General features: G+C 41.9%; 1 protein-coding gene across 5 annotated transcripts in view; it reads left to right on the forward strand.

Annotated features, from left to right (window-relative positions):
* The window catches only part of DYM (dymeclin), a 169547-nt gene extending 146077 nt beyond the window's left edge, over positions 1–23470 (forward strand). For 4 of the 5 annotated variants that reach the window (XM_077936496.1, XM_077936497.1, XM_077936499.1 and 1 more), the window contains one exon: positions 21014–23470. In XM_077936496.1, the coding sequence (XP_077792622.1) occupies positions 21014–21163 (150 nt within the window). In that variant the 3' untranslated portion in view covers positions 21164–23470. Of the gene's footprint in view, positions 1–13728; positions 13926–21013 lie in introns of those variants that run through there. The other variant, XM_077936498.1, reaches the window with a different exon arrangement.
* The last annotated feature ends 1754 nt before the right edge of the window (positions 23471–25224 follow it).

A 25224-nucleotide genomic window follows, 5' to 3' on the forward strand; every position in this document is an offset into this window, starting at 1 on the left:
ATTTGTTACATGGCTGGAGGAATAACCAAAGATCCTGGAAAAAAATGTGTTCTATATGAATTGTGCACACAGTTTTATTGGATGTGCCTTTTTATAAGTAGAACAGTTTATACTTGGGAATTTGGGAATTTTTCTAACTTGAGGGTGCAGCTAATTGACTGCAGATTCAACTAGTAATCTAGCATACAAAGCCCAAACGTACTTGTGTTATGAAGGGCCTGAATTTTATAGGATGTTTATTGTTTTTACTTTATATATTCTCCTTTTCAGGGGTCATCAGGCTCATACACATACATACAGAAACTGATATATCAATTATTCTTTTTGAAGGTGAGGTTTTGTTGTTTGAGAATCTTTGTGGATTTTGGAATTAAAGTAGCAACCTACCAAGCAATCCAGTTATCTGTTGCTTCAAAATCGATAACTTTGGACATCTTTTCTCTAGCAAAACATATATCCAAATGTACCATCTCAGAACCTGCTCCCAAAATACGGGGCTTATTTTTTAAAATGAATAATGAGCAATAAAGCCACCTAAGAGTGTTGTTTTGTACAGTCATGCATTTCCAGTGCATTGACTTAGAACAACACTATAGGAAGTGTGTTACATCCTCTTTGCATTCTTAAAGAGCTACCACACGTGTGTGAAGTGCTATTGCATTGTCCTTCAGTAAGAGCTCTAAATGGAGTCTGGCAGTTGCAGTGTTTTGCATGGTACTCTTTGGCTCAGCAGTGATAAGCAATAGACAGTCTGGCTCCTTCAAGGAGTCCTTCAGCAACGTCTGAGCCCTCAGCAGTTCCAAAACTCTCTGGCTGACTTTCCCCAGTGGACCATTCATTTATCAGGAAATGAAATTGGTTACAGGATTCCTCGTATTGCCAAACCTCACTGACGAAATCTGGTTTATTGCTAGCTTCAGAAACTGCAAGAGTACATTAGCTGGCTTAGTCTTGCTCTAAGTTTCTTTCTGACATCGTCTGAAAAGAAAACCTTTTCTGTTTAGATTGTAAGGATTTAGGACATTTGTTTGAATATCTGTATTCTCATGATATAAACCAATTGATAATTCCATGTCCCCAACAGTTTCATCCCTGAAACTGGGAATCCTTTCTTTCTTACATATTTCTTCTTCAAAGCTGAAAATCTTTCACCTGCTAATACACTCTGTTTAACAGTCTAAACAAAATTTTGTCGCTATAGATCAGATTATGCACATAGAGGGTTATTGGGGGCAAGGGGAGGATGACTGCACACTATTTTAAAGCAGGTAGTCTTGTTTATATGTTTGTGGGATGAGGCGAGACAATTTGTTGTAGCTGTGTGATTGATTTAGTAATTTTTACCTCACTCTTCAGCCAAAGAAGCTTTAAGTGGCTTACAAAAATCAGTGGTAGGACCATCCGTGCCCTCAGCTTTACAATTTAAAAGACATGACACACAGAGACAAAAGGATGTGGAGGGAGGAATAAAAGAAAACAAGCTCGCACACAGGTTCTTAAAGTTCTTGTAATGACCAGGTGAGAGGGAAATCATTCAGGTAGCCTACTGGAATGTCTGCTACTAGGTGATGCCCAGGGACATCTGGTCTCTCAAAGAGGCATTTGTCTCTCTGACAGGGACACAGGTTGCTGGGAGATGTACATTCAGTAACCATTGTCATTTTCATCATTTGGAGAGTGGGGGAAAAAGAGATCCGTGGTTGCTTTTTAGCCTACAGATATTCTCAGTTACGCTGAATCTGATAATGCTGTTTTACAAGGGATCCAGTAAAAGGGTCTGGATGCCCCTTATTCTGCAGCACTGCTAACCTAAAGCAGGCGTAGACCTGGTCCTGACCACTAGGATATCCATGTAAAAACGGATATAAGATATAATTAATTATGAAATGCATTAAAAAAAAGATTTACAAACATGAGTCTCGAATTTTCTAAAAACCACTGCTTTTATAAAAATGGTATTAGCTGAGGTGATGGTGGTTATTATTTATTACATTTGCATATTGCATACATACCCATAGATCTCAAAGTGGTTCACAACATAAAATTACAGTTAAAAAATACATAAGGGGGGGAAATCAACAAATTTAAACGGGCATCAGGTATCGGACAGCCAAGGTCTAGGTGAAGAGTATAAAGAGCATAAACCCATTTCTAATGAATTCTATGCATTAATGTCCAATTCCATACACAATATTTTCTATTTGGGAACTGTTTCGTAGTACTAAATATATAAAGAGAGTGGTTTTCTTCAGGAGCACACACATGTATAAATTTGCACCAGGCTGATTTTATGCAGATCTGCACCGTTTATAATGTGGCAGTATTTGCTCATGAGAGATATATTTTGAAATACAAAATGCCTGGATTAAAAGATGTGCATCTTTTATTGTCTTAAAGCACAGCATGGACATGAGACTGTTGGAATAGGTGCTGCATGACCTGTATATATACCTAAGGTCTTTGAAGTATATACTTACAAATTTGCAGTTTAGACCCCTAATTGTCTGAGAAGCCTCCATGCATCGAGTACTTGTCCACTTAAGAACATTTGCCACAAGATGGTGGCAGCAGGGGCAACTTTGAGGGCAGGGCGAAATGGGTGGGCCCATTGCCATGTGATGTGGATCTTTTTCATGTGAGTAACACCTAGAGAGGGCTGCAGTTTTGTCTTTATTTGACTTCTCCCTGTGTCCTAATTTATTGCATTAACTTCTCCATTATTAATAAATCCCAAACATTTTAACCCAATCTCCCCATCTGTTTTTTTAAATAACTTTTTTGTCAATTTTGTGTGTTTTGCCAACTACTTACAGGAACAACTTCTAGCTTCTTCCTTAATGTAACTAATAGTAGTATTAGGGGTTCCAAATTTAGCTTGTATCTTATCATTTTCATAATGCCAGCTCACATGAATTCCCCAAATTTTGCAAAAAAACACACACCACCCTTAATTAGTTTTCATCTGGTATGTGATATGATCCAAAAATCAATCTACTTTACAGCCATGTAGTTGTTGTCTCTTGTTTATTAGGGATGACTCAGTGGATAGTTTAAGAATCTCATCCTCTGTATACTTCAGCCCATCTTCCTAACATTCGCTTCTGCAATCAGCTACCCTGTGACCTGCTGGGGATGTTTGGCTGTCTAGTTTGCAGTTTCTGAGATTTACAGAGTCTCACAAGAGCAGTCCTTGTCTGGTGCCAAACTAGTGGCCTTGCTCATTGTCTAGACCCTACAGGGATGAAGCCATTTCAAATAAAGGCTAAATAAGTGATTCGGTCTTCCTGAGAAACAGTTAATCACTGACATTGTCAAGAATTCTATAAAATCATGTTTTCAAAGCCGCCACAGCTGTTAAAAACAAAATTACAAGCCTTATTAATATAGCTTCTTCCCTTTATTTGAAGGGGGGAAATTAATAGCAGAATTCCTGGAGATGAGAAGCTTTCATCAAAAGCACAAAAAGGTCACACCGCCTTCTTCCAACCCCACCTTTATACCTCAGCTTTGTCAAGTTGAAAGTGGTTTCAGTTTAGCTTGCTTTCTGTTAGTATTGGATTTTATTATTATAAAATTTCTATAAATCTTGGGGTTCATTTTGCTTTTAACTGCCCTTATTTACACAACACCCTTGTGAGGCTTCATGTAAATAGCTCCATTTTTAAAGATCATCATTATGTATCTGGCAGCTCAGATACCAAGTCAGCCAGTAAATTCATTGTTTTGTACCCAAATCACCCTATAATTCCTGCATGGGGCCATGTTCTGTTGTTGTTGTTGTTGTTATTAAATTTTATATTAAAATTAATTACTTCTGAACACACTTGAGGGATTTGGTGAGCCCAAAGTACCAAGGTTGTCCATGGTATTTCTGCTGTGGGTGAGTGACTTTTACTCTGCTTTGAGGTGATTAAACCACATAGTCACTCCAAATGCAGAAATACAATGGAACAGTCCTCCATCAGAAGAGACTGCCTATTGCATTTGTGCATGGGTTTTGCTCTCAGCCTTCCTTTTTCCAACCAGGAGGCAAGCCCAAGAGCAACGACCCCTACAGAAGCATGGCAGGCTCTTCTATGCACTAGAAGTAAAACTTCTCAGGTGTAAGAACAAAACACGCATTCAATTTTAATTTGGATTCATCCATGTATGTTTAGCTTAATAGCACTATGGTATCTGCTCTCACTTAACGTCTTGCACCAGGTTCTAGATGCCACTCAAAATTAAGTCCAGCAATCCTTGTCCCTCTGGTTGATTCCAAGAACACCTGCCCTAGGACACAGTCATTCAGGGTGTCTAGAATTTTCACCCCTTTGTCATGACTGGAACACACATATAGCCAGTCTCTATGATAATAGTTGAAGTCACCATTACAGTACTACATTTCCTCTTTTAGATGCTTACTTGAATTCATTCTTCTCAAGATCTTTCTGAGGGATGATAGCACACCCCCAATATCACCACTTCCAGCCTTTCTACAGAGTATTAAATAATTCTACATTGTCTTGCATTGATTGGTCGAGCAACTTTTTAGGAGGGGGTGATTTTAAGTGTCACTAAACCCTTCTTTCGATCTTGCATAATGACAAGCGGGTCGTTATCTGACTTTTTCAGAACACAGGGGAACATGCAACAATTTTGAGCAAATGGATTTAGGTTCTACACATTATAAAAATTAGTTCAGCCTATTGCAATTTAGAAAAACTTGGTTCTCCAGCCCTGGGTTTTATTAAGCAAGTACTTTTGATCATGCAGCGATTCAAGGGAAATTATGGCGAAAAAGCAATAACAATGTCACTGTAAATTACAGTGGAATGAAAGGTAAATGCACAAAATGAGGAATGGTTTTAGGGTATTGAATTTTGTTCAGGCTTGGAACATGGTGTCTCAATTTCAAAATTATTAAAGGTAACTGCTTGCCGTGTTATGTTTTGTGTAGATAATAACTTGGGTCTGTAGGTTTCACAAAAGTATTCTCGCTCAGTACAGCCACCTGATCATTCAAACCATGTCTCTTTTCAAAGGTAATTTAGGTATTTCCCCCCTTTAATAACATGAGAATCAGAAAGTACCGTTGGCTTGGTAACAGATTGGAACTATTCCAAAGTGGCCAGACTTGATTGAGGTAGAACTTCGAACCTCGAGCACACCAGGGCAAAGGAAGTAGAGCCACATGACCTTTTCTTTTGAGGGCTTTTAAGTGATAGACTTATGTCTTTAAGGAAGGGAAACATCCTCAGCCATCAAAGGACTGAGGTTTCCTCCTATTTCCTTGCAAAGCTGCATAGGTGATATGGCCCATAGGTCTTGCCATATATCACAATAACCCCTCCCTTTGTATTTTTTAAAGAAGGCAGAATCCAGTGGGAAATTTTCTTTCTTAAGCAATGCAATCAGGAATGGGAGTCAATTGCACAAAGGTTTAGATCTGGAGAGCCATAGATTTTAATTTGCTTCAGTACCAGCCATTAGTTGTGCTTTCTACTGCCATAACCGTACCTCCGGACGTAGACATTTGTTCATGCCAAGGGACTTGGGGAGAATTGTGGAGTGTCTCGTTATGATGGCCTATGAAACAGGCAGAAAGAATGCAGTTGTCTCCTATTTCTGCTGCCTGCCCCAAATCTCAGTGCAACCTTCCCTCAGACACTTTTCATGGGGATCTTGAGTGAGGACACTGTGTAATGCCAAGTGTTCTGCCCTGGATTTGTGGAGTCGCAATTAGTGGTTTAATTACTTAAAATGTGCCCCCAAATTAATCAGGCAGCAGTTTTTAGTTATTTTTCAGACAAGCCACTTACAAAACAAGGCAGGTGCTGACTTTCTCCCTTCTCTCTACCCCTAGAAGGGCGGATTCAGCCTTTTAAGATGGAGGCTGCTATGACACATGCTGGCATCATCTAAGAACAAATAACGAATGCCTTTTTTCCCTTTCCTATTTTTATTCATAGGCAGATTTGACTGATTAATCAATTATTCAGTTAAGACTTCTCCAGTCGGGTGACAGTCCTTGTAAAGTTCCTTATGGGGTCAAAGTGAGTGTAATCCTTCTAGGGCTGGGTCCTGCAGATTGGGCAAGGCATGTCAAAGCAGGAGGGAATCCGAGGTTATTGGGCCAGCAGGTAGACAAGCAGTCTGGTGAACCAGCAAGGCAAGCAAATCACTAAACCAGCAAGATATACAGAGTGTTATGCTGGCAAGGTCTACAGTAGATCTTTCAGTCTTGGATAACAGCAAAGAATACAGAAATGGAACCTAGTGAAGTGATTTGCTGAATATAGCTCAGTTGAAAGACTGCTCCACATGGTATATTGTAACTAGGCTTTCGGTGCTTCACAGAATGGATTTGCATTGCCTGAAACTCTCTTCCTTGGATCATGGCATGCAGTCCTCATTGTCTAATTATTCAGCTGGTTATACCACCATCTTGAATTGTAAGAACAATGACTACCATGCTTACAACTGTGAATAACCAGTGGAAAGTGAGCATTATTGGTTGTGATGCCTCTCTGCAGTAGGCTAGCAAACTTGCAACCTGTAACATCTGTTCAGCCACTTGGGATGCATGTCATTGTCCTGAAAGATCATACTCATAGTTTGTAGCTGAGAAAGGAGTGGTATTGCCTGTGATGAATGCTAGAAGCTCATAGCATGCAGCAAAAGTAATCTAATGTTCTCGGCGTTAGCTGAATTCTGGAGACCTATTCTTGATTCTGATTTCAGATTTGCATGGCCTCACTGATGCATCCCTATTCTTCTTTCCCAACCTTCCTGATTTGTAAAAAGTGTGTGTGTGTGTGTGTTTGTCTTTGTCTTTTAAATTTCTACAATATAAAAACACAAAAATGCATACCATAGTAACTAACAAAAACAGTGACACCCCACTCCACGCACACACACAGGCCTGGGAGAAGAAGTATGTTTTTCTAAAGATATGTAAGGAAAGCACCAGGCAAGACTTCCTGGGGAGAGCATTCCACAAGTGGAGAGCCACCACAGAAAAGGTCCGTACTTGTGTTGCCACCCTTCGGACCTCTTGCAGTGGAGCCACACAAGAAGGGCCTCAGATGATGATTGCAAGGCCCAGGTTGGTTCATACGGGGAGTGGTAATATGGTCCTCTGTTGTTTAAGGCTTTATAGGTCAAAACCAGCACTTTGAGTTGGGCCCAGAAACTAATTGGCAGCCAGTGTAGCCAGGCCAGGGTTGGCTTACATGCTCAAACCATCTTGCCCTGGTGAGCAACCCAGCCGCTGAAATCTGCACCAGCTGAAGTTTCCAAACTGTCTTCAAATGGCAAAGAAAATCCCAGTGCATCGTTTTCCAAAAACAACTGACCATGAACTTATCGTGATCTTTTCACTGCTTGGAAAGGGAGAGCAAAACATACAGAGAGCTCATCATTACTTCAGTCTTGTTGGCATTCAGTTTCGTTTAGGCTTGCCCACATCGAGTCCCTTTTCATGGCCAGACACTGAGTCATCTCAGAGGCTGCAGGACCTGGGTCATACAGAAACTTAATAGAAAGTTATTTGTCACTGGTCTACTTCATAGCAGCATAATCCAAACATTCCCAGAATCTTTTGTAGCAGCCTCAAATGCACACTGATCAAGGTCTGAAGTACCAAGAAAAAAAAGCTGTCCATTTCCTCAGAGCTGATCCCAGGAAGATAAAGGAAAAATCTGTCTTCCCTTCCCTAGGAAGAAAGCCAGATTGGTGTAGTGCAGGGTTTCCCAAACTTAGGTCTCTGGCTGTTGTTGGAGTACAACTCCCATCATCTATAGTTAGCAGGTCCAGCGGTCAGGGATGATGTGAATTGTAGTCCAAAAACAGCTGGAGAGCCAAGTTTGGGAAACCCTAGTGTGGAGAATCAAATATCAATTTAGACACCATAGCAAACTTTTTTTTGTATTAACCATAATTAAGCACTTGCATCATGATTTGAACTTCCATAAATGCAGTAGGGAAATCATGGTTTAAAGTTGCTTGTTGTCTTGTATTTTCCATCTGCTCAGCACACCACTTTGTGTATGTGAGGATAATAACATCACAGAACCCCATGTGTGCTACTCTGAGCTCTTTGTAGTAAGGTCAGGATACAAATGCAATAATAATTGATATTGTTCTTGTGGTGGCGCATCTGGTGCCGATTGATTGTGCTTGTGAGTTGGCATGAGATGCTCAATTGCTCAGGGAGCTAAGCAATATTGCAGCCCAGCTTTTGAAAGGGGAGAGAACATTGTCAGTTTGGCTCAGACTAAGACCACACAGAGAGAAATTGAAGACTGGGCATATGTCCTGGCAAGCCAAGGGGCAAGGAGTCCTAGTAGCAGAAAGGGAGCAGACTGCCTACTAAAACTGAGGTGCCTGAAGGAAAGATAGAAGAATGAGGCTTGCAGGAGGCGGGAGGTATGGAATTGAGGTGTTGTGATCAAGATATCGGGTAGAGAAGAAGAGCCCTGCTGCATCAGACAAAAGGAAATCTTGTCCAGCATCCTGGACAGCAGCAATGGTTCCCATTGGAGCTAAATAAAAGGGAAAGCAAGGATCTGAACGAAACAAATGCATGGTGGAGTCATGAAGTAGAAGAACTGAAGAGCCTCTGATGAGGGCAAAACTTCAAACAAATGGCTGTACACGAGTGGTGTGAAGGAAATGAGCAGACAAGGGAGGGCTGGGAACCTGAAGATTGTAGGGCAGGGAGTCACAGGGACATAGTGCTGCTAACCCAGAAGTATGGACCCTGATGGGGGAATACTGCATTCACTGTACTGCTCTGACCTGGCAACTCTTAAGATGCAGGTATTGGGGGGGGGGACCAGTTTGAGGGGACTGAACTTCACATACTGATTTTAATTAACTAGCTACATCTTGGGCTGCAAACTCCCAGTAGCCATAGGAATGAGCAGAGGCATTCAAGCTATCTCATGAACGCCTCTCAAGTTATTCAGTTGTGATCCAGCACTCCTGATCAGCCGCGCCAGAAAGCCATAGAAAGATATAATGGAGTTGCTAAAGGCAGCTGAGCTTCCCTTATCTGGGCTTTCAGTAGGCCGTGAATGGGGAGATACAGAGGTAGAGCAAGCCACCCGTAAGCAACCTTGTTAGCATCCCATGACTCTCCACACTGTGGCTCTGGAAAGATGCAGTCATCTTTAAGCAAATAACTAAACCCGTTCCACCCAGGGTGTGATGCATGTTCTTACTCCATCACTATTCGCCTGTCTCCACTTTTCTTTCTTCCTTTTTCTGTCCTGGAACAGTTGAACTTTCAGAGACTTTGCTGTTGCAATACATCTTCATTTCTCTGAACAGGGATATGAATTTGATTTTCCTCCCATTTCAGTGTCTGGCCTTCTCCACCCGGATTACAGTTCTCTGAACACTTCTGAGACCTTCAGTTACTTAAGAAGGGAGTAATGTCAGGCAGCCACGTACATTTTCCAATACACAAAGATTGTGGAGCCAAAGGTCTGCTGCTTCAATAGGGGTGTTAGTCAGCATGTCCTGAACTAAGACAGATAAGGACCCACTTCCTAGGCTGCCCTGATCAGAAAGTTAACAGCTGGTGACAGTAAGTCTGTCTCTTGTTCTTAAGCGATTGTTATCATTTTGTAATATTTACAGGTCTGGCTTTCTCAGACTAAAACGTACAAAATCAAGAACTTTATTAAGAAACTTATTGCCACTGCTGGACACTTGTTTTGCCAAGCTACGCCATTTCCATAAGCAAAAAGAGAGGGGCGGGTTACATGCCTTCAGGCACCGTACAGAAGAGGTCACAGGACAGGGGTTGATGAACGGTTTTGGCTGCATCTATGCAGAAAAAAGTTTAAAGCGGGTTCCATGGAGTTCTGTTTCTGTTAGGCACCAGTCTGTTGGGAGGGATGGGCTTGGGAAAGATATTTGGGGCTTTTGCTCTGGAGGTGGCTGGGCAGATGTGGAGAGAGAGAGAGAGAGAGAGAGACCCCATTGCCTTCCAGCTCCTGAAACAGACCAGATGTGGTAATGGGCATTGGTGTGCTGGGTGTGACCCCCACTTGCCCACAGCTTTGTCCTTTCTGGCTCCTTAGGCCTTTTTGCAATGATATCATTGCTTTGCACCAGTTCTGGGTGAAAGCATGTCTGGAGCCTCTTTTTTAGAAAAGCATGCAGGCTGACTCACGCTGCCATTCCTTTTGCCACTCTCCGCATGAAAAGGATTTTTGTGAAACCAAAAACGCAGAAGTCTATTTTTAAACAAGGAAGGGGTTTTTCACCTTTTAGGAGCCCCGTCTGCTTAATCTCTGCAGTTTAAATGTGGTGAAACTGGAACCATCCCTGGCTACGCCGAAGCCAAGTGCTGGTTCATACTGTACAACTCAGAGAATGGTGGGGACAAATAAGAATGAACACCACCACCACCACGTCTTTCCCCATTTCCGTTGTAACATGGAAATTTTCATAAATCTTCTGGTTCTTGAGGCAGAGAATATGAAAGGAGATTGCAGTGGGGATGGCGGAAGGAGTGTGTGTTAATTAGGACCAATTTCCATTTTGCATACCTTGACCTCAGTATTCGGAAGGCCCATCGTTCAAGGTGCAAGTTGTGACAGGGAATTTCATTAGCGTGAGCCGTTTCTGAGCTCTGGGCACAGTACTGAGCCTAAGATTTCAGATTTAAACTGGGTTCTTGTTATAAAAAAGAGTGCCTAGACATTCCGTTGTTGCGCCCATAACCTAGGTTTAAGGTGGGCGACTGGCTTGTATATCTGTGCTTCTAACACTGCTTGACTTCAATATGCTGTGGATCTTCGATAGCAGTTTCTTCAGTATCTGTTTACACAATTCCTAGATCCAATCAGGAACTTTCTGCTGTTAAAAATGTTTTAAAGCCTGGATCCCAGTGTAACATGTTGTCATTTTATGTATGCATAATTCAATTTATGTCTGAAGGTTTCAAGTAGATTACCAAGTGGCCTCCTCTCACTTCTATAGTTAGCTGGGGCAAGTCTACACTACTAGTTGTAACTGGCTTTAAGCCTATTTAAACACTATGATTTTCAAATAAGGGATCTTAGCATTATTGTTCCAGACGAGGCTAGAGATCTGGGTGAGCATTTTTAGAATTCTCATAAGACTACAGCGATAAAGGTTCTCCCAGAGGAAATCATCTAAACAGTTTACCAATGAATTTAAAAACTGGCTTCAGTATGTAATACAGACATATCCTTAGTCCCAGTATTATTATGCAGTGAAATTGGTTTCTCTTTTTGATTGCTGTAAATCATTAAGAGTGCTATGGTGGGACAAGAATATGTTGGAATGAGATACTTGATTTACTCGGCCTCCAGAGATGAGCTATGTAACAATATTGAAACATTTTGCTCTCTAAACAGCATGAATCATTTTTTAGCCTAGGCTTAACCCCTTTTAACACTAATATTTTGTAGTGAACAAATAAGCAGTGGTGAAAAATAGAACCTATGGAATCTTTTTATTTGGATACAAAAACAGTTTCATGACTGATAACTATGAAATTTCCTATGATGACTTGGTAGTTAAAGTGGAAGTTTTTTAACCATTTATTTTTCAGTATTTTAGGTGAGACTTTTATGCAACTTAAAAGTTAAATATTCCTACCAATGCGTAGAATCAAATGTTGATAGTTGGATTATAGGGCCCTCTACTTTTTACCTTACAAGTAAAATTATATTTTCTTGCTAAATCACGAGCAACTACTTTTTTCTTTTAAAACAAATGGAAGAGAAATTTAAATTGTTACATAACAGAAAGTGAATATGGATATTTAATAATGTCCCAAAAAGGGAAAACTATTTTAAAACAGTTGATCAGTAGCATTTAATGCCAGACATGTCTCCAGAACCTAAAATAACTTTATTTGGTAATGTAAATATTATTGTAAATGTTCCTGTTTTTTAATGAAGTTATTTTAGGCATTGAGTTGAGAGGTTTATAGAGAGATGGTCATTGGGATGAATTCAAATTTCTGAAATAATAATTTTCATACAACATACAACAATCTATAACTGTCCGTATTCAAGTACCATGGATGGAGCTCCATGCATCCCAGGACTATTCCATCATCCAGTCCCAAAGACTGTTTCATATACAGTTCTTGGTGGAACTTCATGTGTGCACAGAAGGAATGGATTGGGCTGACAAAGGGGTCACCAGCCAAGTTTACAAGCAATGAAGTGGAGGTTCATCTCAACAAAATGGTTAAGAGTTTTACTTAGTAATAGTTCTATGGGAGAAAGTCAGCCCATTGTCATAGAACTTTGTTTTGCAAAGGAAAGGCGGGAGGCAAAAATGCCCATGCTTGGTTTTCATGGGGCTTGTTCACTGTACTGTCACTTGAGCAAGCAAAATGTGCTGGCTTTTTGGTGCCATTTTGGGCAAAATATTTGTGCTCAAGTTTATAGCATGTGGTATTTCTGGGAAAGTACAGACCTTGGATGAGTATGCGTCAGGGATGTTTTGGCTGTGACTGCAGGGAGTTGGATTATATGAGCCTTGGGGTTACCTTCCAGTTCTATAATTCTGTGATTCTATGAGCATAGGGTGTCTACTCTGAGGTTCTCCAGGGTCTCAGGCACAGGTCTTTTCCTCCTCTGCTCCCTGTGGTCCTTTAAACTTAAGAGACACCAGTGATTGAAATTGGGACTTGGTGCAGGCAGAGAATTTGTTTTGCCATTGCTCTCTTTGGCGCTTCAGGTGCTTAATGTGCAGGTTAAGGCACTAATCATCATCTACCTTGTAAAGTTTTTCATATTTAAATGAAATAAGAAGATGTTTTAGCTCTAAAGCTCATGCAATGCTTTCATGGCATGTCCAAAAATAGCCTCCAGCTGATGTGTCCTCTTCAAATCCCTCACCAGGAAGCAATTGATGTCCATTTCGTGTCAGTGAGGGTTGTCCCCAGTAGCTCCCTAATAGGCTCATCTCCTTTTGTATGGCAGGGCAAGATGACAATATGCAATGACTGCGTTAATGCAGGTCTGGGGATTATTCTGTTTTTCAGTTTTTAATTCCCCAAACTCAGAAACATACAAAGGGATTTTACTTATCTGTCTGAGCAGTCAATCACTTTGTATGCTTAAATGGGGTCACAAATGCTTTAGCAAGGTCAGGAAGTAGAACCGTTTTATGGTGGTTGTTTTTTAGTCAGTAGTTTATTGCTTGCTTGTTTAGAGGGATCTTGTCATTTTCCTCAGTTGTTTCCCAATATGTCTGCCTTGAAACAGTTTCCTCGTCAACCATTTCTGTCACGTAGTGCATAACCCTCCCTTGTCTGTCTAATCCCATTATGAAATCATTCCTCATGCCCACGTAATTCCCTACATAAAAAGACAAAGGACCTATTTATTTCAGGGAGTTGCCCCCATGGACCCAAATGAATATTGTACGGTGTTAACACCTCTTTCTCCATTTCCCAGATTGTGTACACTTTAGTCTCCGTTACATAAGCACGTAATTCTACTTTCCATGCTTTTGTTTAGAAAGGGCTTTTATCCATCTTTGTCCCAGAATATGAAGGGCACACAGAGTAGCAAAGGTGATCTCTATTATTGGACGGCCTTGTATGTCTTCCCAGTCCGCATCCTGCAGAATTTTGTTCATTTTTAAAGTTCATTTGCTCATGATCTAGTAAATGGAATTGTGTTTTATGTACATATCTCCGCCTTGTGAGTTGGAGCAGATATAAGAGTGATTTTCTTTTTGCAGATCGTTTTTTGTTGCCCTTCAGAGATGAAACAAGCAGCACACTATTCTCTGTTATGATTATTCTCATCTATTTCTTGTCTGAAGAAGAGCTGAATGAGGCGTTTCATTTCAGCATGTTCCAGCCAAACTGAAACACTTTTTACTCCTATCAGTTTCAGTGGGACAAAGGAAAGTAATGTGCTTTAACTCTCCCATTGAAATAAATGGCACTAAAAAGCATGTGTTACCTTTTCTATCAACAGTCTGATCCTGTGCCTGGCTAAACAGAAGTAAATCTCATTGCATGCCATGGGGCTTCTCCCAAGTGTCCATTGAATTGCAGCAATTGTGACCTTTCATCTTAAACTACTCTTGACTTTAGTTCTATAAGACCAACATGGATGTAACAAGCTAAGCCTTATGTGTTTTTTCACCCGCAGTCTGCCTCTCTTGTTAATGTCTTCTCTGCCATCTTGAAAATGCAGCCCAAAGACATAATTTAGACGGCACACTGTAAAAAAAGGGGGGGGGCAAGTTCATAGCACTAGACTCCTTTCCAATTGTTTCATGTCTGTAACTTGACAAATATAACTAAAGCATGTCCATTGCTATAAATAGCTGCATCACATACTTATCCAATATTAATTCCTAAAATATACAAAAGGGGTTTGGCTGATATTAAATGGGAGTGGAAATTATCTATTGTCTTCTTCCCTCCTTTGTCCTTTTCCCCTCTGGTTTGGGGTTAGTTGGCAAAAGTGTCCTTGCCGCTGTATATGGGTAATTGCTTCTACTTCTCATACTAGCAGAGAAACTGAGTCATACCTTGCAAATTATCATCATATCCTCTACTATAGTTGAAGGTGGCCTTGTATAATTAACTGATTATTATTTTTAACCAGGGATCTGTTTGATGGGGTAAGGTCTTAAATACTGTTCCAATTCCTGATGTTTCTGCTGTGGGACTAAAAGAACCAAACCAAGTCAGTTTGGTACAGGACATTTTCTTAAAACCAGTTCCTTACTTGATACATAAATGAAATACACTTTCCCATATGTGTGTGCGTTTTGTAGGAGAGATGCGTGGTGTTAAATTTCTTACAAGATTTGATACTGTTATCCACACAAATAAGCAGCAGATCTGCAATTTGTTTCTTTAGTTGGACTACCTCCATATAGCTTTCATGAGATGGCTTGTCACACTTTGGAGAAGACTTGTTTATTTGCATTCCCAGACTAGTCGTAGTCCTGTGAACTGGGTGCCGAGTTCAAAAGCCAGGCCAGTAACTATCACAATTGGCAAATTCTCATGTGGGGTTTTAGGATATAGTCCTAGGAGTTCTCATGAAGTTGCTGCTGAACATTGAGGGAACTGCATATTACCTAAATAATCTCTTGTCTGGGATTTGTGATCATGTTCCATTGATCTCAGCTGCTGTGATCCAGCTAATAGGATTTCAGCTTGAGAGTTCTTGATTTTATAGCCCTTTCCACCATAGCATGAGTTTTGCACAGTCTGAAACAGTCTGCATGCAAAGATTAGCTCTGTTACTAAGCTGTGCTTCTTCCCATGCTAGGATATGGTGCCAAAACTACCTACAGCTCAGGCTGGCACACTGAGCACCATTATGAGCCATAAGCAACTTCTAGGGAGCACTACGAGAGAGTACCGTGTATATGTGAGAAATGGCCACGAGGCTGGCTCTTTAAACTCATTTAGCATTAAAGCTCTAATGAGCTTTATAGTCAAGGCATGCCTGCAGATGAAAGGGGACAGAACTTGCTTTGCCCTGTAAATTTCCACTGGTCTGCTTTGTCTCTCTTGACTGTGAGTTTTTCCACAGTTGATGTCTCTTCTGTAAGTCCAAAAAAAGGCATAAAGATACTATCAGGCAGACTCTGCAGCTGCATACCATGTGGACACTTCAACCGAATCACATCCCCATTTTCAGCTGATGCAGGTCGCGGCGACTTTCTGTCGGCAGCAAAAGGAAAGCAATGCAAACAGTGCCAGTGGAACCAGAAAAGGGGGGTGTACTTGTGAGGCTCAGGGGGATCTCCAACTTGCCTAATACTCCAGAAAAGACAATGGCAAGCACCACTGCAGACAGCCTGGGCAAGAGAATGAGCCTTCAAAGGAACAGCTTGCTGTTTGCAAAAGTTTGAGTTTATTGCTTTCAGTTAGTTTTGCACAAATTGAAACCATTGAAAGTAAATAAAATATTACAGGTTTGTCCAGGGCACTTAAACTTTCTCCTTATAAAAGCATGAATTATTTGTCTGTTGTAGCAGAGAAGGGCATAAGCATCTTGAAAGCAGTGAACACATCTTGTATGTTGTACTGAGATTCACTGTGTTCAGAGTTGAAAGAAAGCGGGACAGTGGAAATCAAAGACATGGGATCTTGGGACCATTCCACATAAGGATCAGTAATAAACTCATAAGAACATAGGAATACCAAAGGCCTACCTAGTCCAGTTTTCTGCTACCACTGTGACCAACCAAGTGCACCAGGGAAGCCTATAAACAGGATACCAGCACAGCAACCGTCTCCTTGTGATCCCCAGTAACGTGTTTGCCACTAAGTGCAAAGCTCAGTAGGGAGCTTTAGCCAAAAGCACAACACACATGGGTCTGTACACACAAGTTTGTCATGTTCAAAGTATACGTTTTTAAATGTGAATATCAAAAAAAAAAGCTACAAGATGCATCGGCTTTTATGACCACTTTATCCCCCATGGGGATGAACACAATCCAACTACCCTTCATGTGTTCCTCCTGAACACAGAAGTGGCAGGATTGTGACCACTGACCACTGCATATTCAGGATTAGTAAGTAACTATAGTCAAGCGGGTGGCGCTGTGGGTAAAACCTCAGCGCCTAGGACTTGCCGATCGTATGGTCGGCGGTTCGAATCCCCGCGGCGGGGTGCGCTCCCGTCGTTCGGTCCCAGCGCCTGCCAACCTAGCAGTTCGAAAGCACCCTCGGGTGCAAGTAGATAAATAGGGACCGCTTACCAGCGGGAAGGTAAACAGCGTTCCGTGTGCTGCGCTGGCTCACCAGATGCAGCTTGTCACGCTGGCCACGTGACCCGGAAGTGTCTGCGGACAGCGCTGGCTCCCGGCCTATAGAGTGAGATGAGCGCACAACCCTAGAGTCTGGCAAGACTGGCCCGTACGGGCAGGGGTACCTTTACCTTTACCTTTATAGTCAAGCTTCCCTGTCCGAGTCCTGTGCACGTACAACCCCTTTCTCACTAACATCAAGCATACAGGCACATTGGCACATGAGAGGCATGGTGAGGGAGCATGTTCCAGCTGTCCCTCGCAAATTCATTAGCACCGTCTTCTGTTTTTAGACGTTGGCCTCATATTTAAGCCCCCCTTCGACTTAACAGCCATGGCCAGACTATTATGTCTGTTTCTGCAAAAAGATGATCTTGCCATAATTATCCAATGCCTTGGTAACTTCCAGGTTAGATTACTGCAATGGATTGTATGTGGAACTGCCTCTAAAAACCAGTTTGGAAGCACCATCTGATTAAAAATTCAGCACCTGAGTTCTTAACTGGAACTCACTGCTTTCATTGTATTTTATCTACAGTGGTACCTCAGGTTAAGAACTTAATTCATTCTGGAGGTCCATTCTTAACCTGAAACTGTTCTTAACCTGAGGTACCACTTTAGCTAATGGGGCCTGCCGCACCACCGCCGCACAATTTCTGTTCTCATCCTGAAGCAAAGTTCTTAACCCAAGGTACTATTTCTGGGTTAGTGGAGTCTGTAACCTGAAGCGTCTGTAACCTGAAGCGTCTATAGCCCAAGGTACCACTGTATTTGAAAGATTTCTAGACCACCAAACTGTCCCAAACATCATAATAGTATATAACAACAATGAATAACAACAAACCAAAGCTGATAAAAAGTTTTTCAAAGAGAAATCCAATGCTAGCTGGGGGAAAGCCTGTAGAAATATATCTTTAGGGAATATATATGTTTAGGGAAGCTTCTGTTTGATGCATTACTGTATTTTAATATTTTGTTGGAAGCTGCCCAGAGTGGCTGGGGAAGCCCAGCCAGATGGGCGGGGTAAAAATAAGTAGTAGTAGTAGTAGTAGTAGTAGTAGTAGTAGTTATATTTTTGGCATCTGGCGAAAGGTGAGCAACATTGGCCATTATCTAACATCAGTGGACAGTATGCTTCACAAGACAGGTGCCGCTACACTGAAGGATCTAGCCTGAACTTAGATGAATCAGACCTCCAGCACAATGTGACACAACAAGGATGGCTTTTGTGCTAGGAACATATCACTCCATGGCTCAGAAATCTCCAGTGGCTCCCAGTTGGTTTTCAGACACAATTTGAAGAGATGGTGTTGACCTATAAAGTCTTGAACAGCCTAGGGCCAAGCTACCTGGAAACCACTTTCTCCCATATCTATCTGCCCATTGGCTATGGTGGTCATCTGACACCCTGCTCTGATGCTCCCACCTTTTGAGGTTTGATGTGTGGCTTCTCAGTCATGGCTCCCAAGTTGTGCTGTTCTCTTCCCAGAGATGTTGACCTACTCCTCTTTTCTTTTATTCCTTTTCTTTTCAGCATCAGGTTAGATTGATTGATTGATTGATTGATTGATTGATTGAAATGAGCTTCTCTTTTAATCCAGTGAAGTTTTAAAAAAATTAACTTCAGTCTAGTTTTTGTTCTGATCTGTTTTGTATTTTCTTCCCCCTGAACTGCATTTCTACACTAGCTGTCTTGAAGGCTGAATGGTGGAAGGATGGCAGAGAAATATTTTAAATATATAAATACTGATAAGCAGGAGGGCACTGCAAAGCACAGGAGGTCCTTGGTGGAGGCTGTAAGCTGATCTTTAATGTACTGCAGTGGCCTTCTGATTCTGAGTAGCATTAAACCCTCTGGAGCAAAGGGTTATGATCGTCTCCTGCTATCTGCATGATCATTTGGGCGCCTATGGGGGTTATGCACGAAAGTAGCAGTGAAACTGCAGCTCTTGCATCTGTTCATGGGGACTTCCCGTGGTTTTGCATTCTATCGCAGACTCGGTGGCTCAGACAGTCTGGTAAACTTTGGACCCGTCTAGCTACATAGTCCTGTTCCAGCCACCAGCTCAGACTCAGCTTTTCTCGGGAAGGGGGGACAGGACTTCTTGTGGTTGTTTAGGCAAATAAGGTTAGCATTACAAGGGCATGGGGTGAGCAGGCTTAGACTGGACTGAGCAGTTTCATTTTGGAGAAAAGGCGGCACAAGAAGAGGGCTTTCCCTCCAGGTTTAGTTCATGTGACAGTGAAACTGAATTGCCTGCAGTGAGGTCTTGTTGCCTGGGCAGCCCAGGACTCCTACGTATCCTGCCCAGGCTTGTGTCCCGGAGAGGTCACTTGGGTGCTGCTAATGCTGCAAAAACATCACAGGAAACAGCAGTTACAAGTTATAAGCTCAACCTTATTGGCGTTAAGTATGATATGAGCACTATGGGTTGCCTTTCTTGCTGGGGGAGCCCCTGTATTGGTCTCTAGAGTCACAGCAGGCACTGAAACTCACCAGCACTTTGACTTTATCCCTAATGGTGCCCTCTTCCATTGTCTCAAGATGCCAACATTGGCACCTGGCTTGATCAATACAAAGAGGATAATTGCCTGGAAATATATAAGGTGGCCTCTTGGGGATCAGAACAGATAGCCTGCTCAGAAGGTCATCTGAGAGTTAGATCCAGATTTTGTCACAATTAGACTGTTGAAACCAGTGGGACTTAATTTAGTCATGACACAAACACACGTGTGCGCATACCGTTCGTCCACAATGTATTCATGTGTATTCATCTGACAGGAAGACATTTTTATTATTTTGCTTCATTATTTAGGGAACGATCCAGCATGTGACTAAATCTTTCCCATTGGAATTTATGGAACTTAGAAGTGCCCATAGATAGCCTCTTTTATATAGTCAGCAGTTCCAGATTGCATGCTGGTCTTTGGGTCTTGACTTTTACATCCTGGCCCCTGTGCATGTTTACTCAAAAGCAACTCTGGCGCAGCATGGCAGGCTTTTGTCTGTCAAGCGCTGTGTCACCCACCCTCACAGCAACTGCAGAAGGCGGCACAAGGTGGAGATAGGAGATAGGATTTAATTATTTTTTAGAAAATTCAATACCTCCCTTCATTTAAAAAAAAGAACACCTCAAGGCAGTTCGCAATAACAAAAAGGGAAAAACTAATTCATTGAAGCACAATAAATTGGAGGACTTGTGAGAGGAAGCGGCTGGCCTAAGACCGCTCCATAATATGGGATCCAGCCCCCAGGAGACCAAGTCTTGACTCTCTCCATTGGGCCTTTGCCTTCTCTCACTGCCCGTTGTTATTTGCCAGCCTCACTCTGCTTCTGTCACAGTGCGGCAGTTTGTACTTAGCCTTGCCCACATCATTATAAATAACGAAGTGGGACGTGTTTTATCTTCGCTCGAACTGATGGCTGAAATGTGGCTTTTGTCTGAACTCCCGCCAAGCCCTTGACACAGGCAGTATTTAGAAGTCAGTAAAAAAAAAAAAAGGAAAGGAAGGGGGGGCTCATTAATTTTTGTTTTTCCCCTTTAAGGGCATCCCAACATGAAATAACATGTGTGGCTCTTGCATGGCTCTTGGCCAGGAGTGATGGGATTTGTAGTTCAGATATCTGGAGGATACCAGGTTGAGGAAGCCTGGTTTTGGCTGTGGCTGCAGAATAAATACCAAGGGGGAGGGACTGTAGAAAGTGACTGCTGGTCCCAGACCCAGCGAGGAGCAAGGCAGGAAGATTCTTGATGCGTTTCTTCCGAAAGGCTAATACAAGCAGCGGTATTGAGTGCTTCTGCAACTGATACATTTTGGACAACGCTTACAGGACAAGAGGGAGGGAAGGAGCTGGCTGGGCAGAACGGAAGCAACGCAGAAGACCCAAGGCCAGCCTCCTCCTCCTCCTCCTCCTCCTCCTCCTCCTCCTCCTCCTCCCACCTCCCCCCATAAACTTTTATGGGAAAGTATTACGAGGAACAAAGGGCAGCATAATTGCCATTCTCCCACTGGAATGTGCATTCTGAACATTGGGTAGATACAAAACATAAGAACCTTGGAATCGAGCAGCCGATCTGTGTTCCAAGAAAGCAAATAGCTTGCCGGCTTCCTCGACTTGCTCCTTTTAGGCCCGAAGAATTAATTCCTTTCTCGCGTGTTGCATTCACCAAGAAATGATTCGACTTCTCGGGTCTCCCTCAGGCTTTCATTCATTCTCTGCTTGTCCTTTCCTTTCCAGAAATTCCCAGAGCTGAAGTTTAAATACGTGGAAGAGGAGCAACCTGAGGAGTTCTTCATCCCTTACGTCTGGTCCCTGGTGTACAATTCTGCTGTGGCACTTTACTGGAGCCCACAAGACATCCAGCTCTTTACTATGGATTCTGGCTGAAGGGGAGACATACACATGGCCCGCCCACCTCTTCCCAGAATGCATCCCTTCAACCTATGGAACAGGAAGTTTGTTACTAATGTACTGCCCCATTGCCATTTTCAGGGGGCTTATTAGGAACCAGAATAATAGGGGAACTCTCACAAGATTGTATGCTTTTATTTATATATTTGTAAAAAAACAAAAACAAACAAAAAAACCCAAGAGATTTTTTTCCAGCGGCTCTGAGCTTGGGGGGGGTGTGATAAAGCAAGATGTTAGCAATGAGCAGCTTTTTAAAAAACTTAAGAACAAAAATGTAAAATGGGAAAGTGGGGGGAAGTATTTTGATTTGAGAAGTCAGCATTTGCAAGCTGGTTTCCTTCAAGCTTTCTGGTTGTGCTTCACTTTTTTTATTATTATTACTTTTTTGTTGTTGCTATGGGCTTCTCATCTGATCATCAGAACAATCTCCCCCCTTTAACGTTGTATAGAACTGAAACGTCTGACTGATGCAATTTAAAAATATTACAGCATTAATGCTATTTCATATTGAGGCAGGAAGGATAAATCCTTGATTTTGATAAGGTTGACCCCTACAATGAGGGAGGATTTTCAGCGTGATTTTGATAAGGCACTAAAAGTTTGTCTTTCTGGCTACTAATACTTAATGAAAGTTTAACAGAATTAAGAGCAGCCCACAAGGAGTGCCGTCTGCAAAAAATAAATATAAAAAATGTATCCATCTCCATAAGGGTTGTGCAGGTGATTCTCCCACCGGATCATGCCCATTCATTTCTAGAGTTTTGGTGTTGTATTTCACACATTTTCATGGACTCCTTGGAAGGGTGCAGGAAAGCGATCAAAATTCAGCAGAACAGAGGTGTGCCTACTGTACTTTCAGGTTTTTGCCAGAGATGTGCAGTTATGCGTACATCTCTGAATGTTTAAAAAGAGTGTCCTACAATATACTTTTTCATTCTCCCTGGTTTAAAGGGAATGGGCAAATGCTGTGTTTGCCAGCAAATGGGGGAGAATAGAGGGAAATGTTTAATGTAAACTTTTCACATGGAATGTGGGCTTATGGTGATTACCTTCAAATGCACAGAACGGCATGCCAGGCTTCAGAGAAAAAGGAACTGATGACATACATTAGTATATTACCTTGCCCAGCATGGTAAATGTGGCACACTTTATTATGTATTGGAGGGAGATGGTGACACACCTCTTTTTTATGTGGAATGTTTTGCTCTTTTTTTAAAAAAAAAAAAACAACAACCTCCTGACAAATGTTAGAATCGTGTGTCCTTCCACCTTAAGCAAGGTCCTGTATGGCATTCTGCACAATTGGAACTTAAAATCCTTGTCATATTTATTTAAAATTGCAGATGTAGAAAGAAATGCATAGCATCTGAGTTCATAGGACTTTGCACAGACACAGATTTGGGGAAGAGGCAATATGAAGACTGAATTATCAACGTTTTCAGTGTGACATTAAGAAAATTGGAAGGTGATTGAAAACTGGAGTAAATATGATTTTATGCTGTGCTTGGGCTTTTCTTTGTTTTTGATATTATTAGTCAAAGGAAGGTGAATTCTTTGTAATGTTTTTTGCAACCTTTAAATAAAGGACTGTTGACTGCACGACTGCACATCTTGGGAAAAGCCAATGTTTTGAAAGTGTTCTTCTAAGTTAACAAATTCTGAGGATTGCCTGGAACAGTTGGATCAAACTACAGTGAGATATCTAATGCTGAAAGTCGTTGAACGCTCTTAATTTTTCTGGCCTTGTCGCTTATTGAAAGTAGTCAGGAAATCCTCGCCATTACATCCCTAGCAGGACCTGCTGGCTGCCTAGGTCTTCAGATTGGGAGGGAATCAATCATATAACCAAATTACAAGGGTTTCCTTTGTGCCGTCTGCAAGGGTCAATTAAGAAAGCAAGTTATTGCAGTTCAGGCTGTCCCATCCTGATGACACTGAGCTGCTGAATGTCACAAGACAAGAAGCATTTTTACTCTTGAGCTTTCTTTTCAGATTTTAAATATGGGTCAGCAAGCCTAGAACTGGAGGAGCCATGATTCATTGCTGAAACAGCAGAATAGGCCCAAGACAGGAGATGGTTTTATACTGAACTTAATCCTTGTGTGGTTGACTCTTTTAGGCACTATGAAGGTCTATTGATGTCCTGGAGACTGCAGTCTGGTACATCCATCAATACTCCTTTGTGTCCTCCAGATCTATAAACTACCATCTTTGGAAATCCTTTTCAGTACTTGGTGTGGAAAAGTTACCATGTAGTAATAAAAAGGATGGAAAAGCACCATGCATTGCAGTGTTTTGCGTTTTCTGTAGTTCTTCCCTTTTCCCTGTAATATTTATCACTTTGGCAAACGCTATCGAAATCATATTTCAAAATCAGGGCTCCTGTTCAGTGCCAGAAAATGGCTATGTATGTAATGTGTAACCTTCTTCTACAAGTTACCCAAAACAGAGAGGAGCAACAACAAAGTATTAAAACAATCCAAACAGCAACAAAGCATCAGTTAAAATCTGGAAACAATGTAATAGCAACAGTACACTAGCAATGATACATCAGCCCCGTCAGGAAAAACTAAAGCTCTTCCTGTCACAGCAGAAAGTAATAAATCATGCTTGGCAATCGACATCTCTGAAAGGCCTCCAAAAACAGTATATAATTTACCTGATAATGAAATGCATACAATGATGGGCCCAGCAAGGTTTCCCAGGGAGAAGATGGGGAGTTTCCCAGCAATGGAGCCAAGGGTGCAAATGACTTGTTTCTATATTCTGCTTTTGCTCAGAAAGCGGCTTAGTAGATAGAAAAATCCTCAAGCAGAGGGTTTCTTTCACTGAGCAACTCTGTGATTTTATGAAGTGCGGCCACCAGCTTCTCCCCTCTTGCTTTTCAGTTGGTCCTGCTAGCTAGGAATGATGGGCTTTGTAGTCCAACAATAACTGGGGGTTGAGGAAAGCTGGCCTACCCACTCAAGGTTCAAGAATCGGCGTCTTCCTATTTTCACCTATTGCCAAGACATTTCCAGGGAGGGGAGAGGAAACTCGACAGTCGGGGGGGCGCTTTCATAGAATCATAGAGTTGGAATAGACCACCAGGGCCATCGAGTCCAACCCCCTGCCAAGCAGGAAACACCATCAAGCACTCCTGACATATGGTTGTCAAGCCTCTGCTTAAAGACCTCCAAAGAAGGAGACTCCACCACACTCCTTGGCAGCAAATTCCACTGTCGAACAGCTCTTACTGTCAGGAAGTTCTTCCTAATGTTTAGGTGGAATCTTCTTTCTTGTAGTTTGGATCCATTGCTCCGTGTCTGCTTCTCTGGAGCAGCAGAAAACAACCTTTCTCCCTCCTCTATATGACATCCTCTTATATATTTGAACATGGCTATCATATCACCCATTCATTTTTCCAAAATTGCATTTACTGAAACAAAAGCTTTTTTCAAAGAAGGAAACAACTTTCACTGAAAGCTGGAGATTTTAAACTAGAAACATCTGTATGCTTTCTGCCAGTTCTTCTGTTTTATGTAGTAAGAAGTGCCGGTGTTCCGCCTATCACTTGGGAGCGCTGGGCTGTATTTTCGGCTTGGAGAACGTCACAAGGAGAGACTTGCAACATTTAGGCCAGTGTTCTATCCAGCTCAGTAACGTCAGACTCGCCAGCTCCACCTCTCTGGTTTGGTAGAGTTACATGGGCACCATTTAGGTAAAGCCCAGGATGTTAAAATAAATAACTCTGAAATAACCATATTTCAATATTTGCATTTGGTCAGATCAGAAACCCAAAGCGGGGTGTTTTTGCATGTGTCTATGAGTCAGGACCATAGCCATGGTGAAAGGGAGGGGAGATTCTGCAGAGGCATACCCTTTTCCATGATTTTTCAGCTTTCTCTTTTAATAGTGAATTTCTAGCCTATTTTTGAAGACAGAGGGTACGTAAGTGTCAGGGGCTCAGGAGCAGAGGCGCAGGGGAGAGAGGAAATGGAGAGCAAAGGGGAAGAATCTGAGGGCAGCGGAGGGCAGAATGACAGTGACCCGAGAGA

Source organism: Podarcis muralis, chromosome 11, assembly GCF_964188315.1.
Source record: "Podarcis muralis chromosome 11, rPodMur119.hap1.1, whole genome shotgun sequence".
Taxonomy (NCBI): Eukaryota; Metazoa; Chordata; class Lepidosauria; order Squamata; family Lacertidae; genus Podarcis; species Podarcis muralis.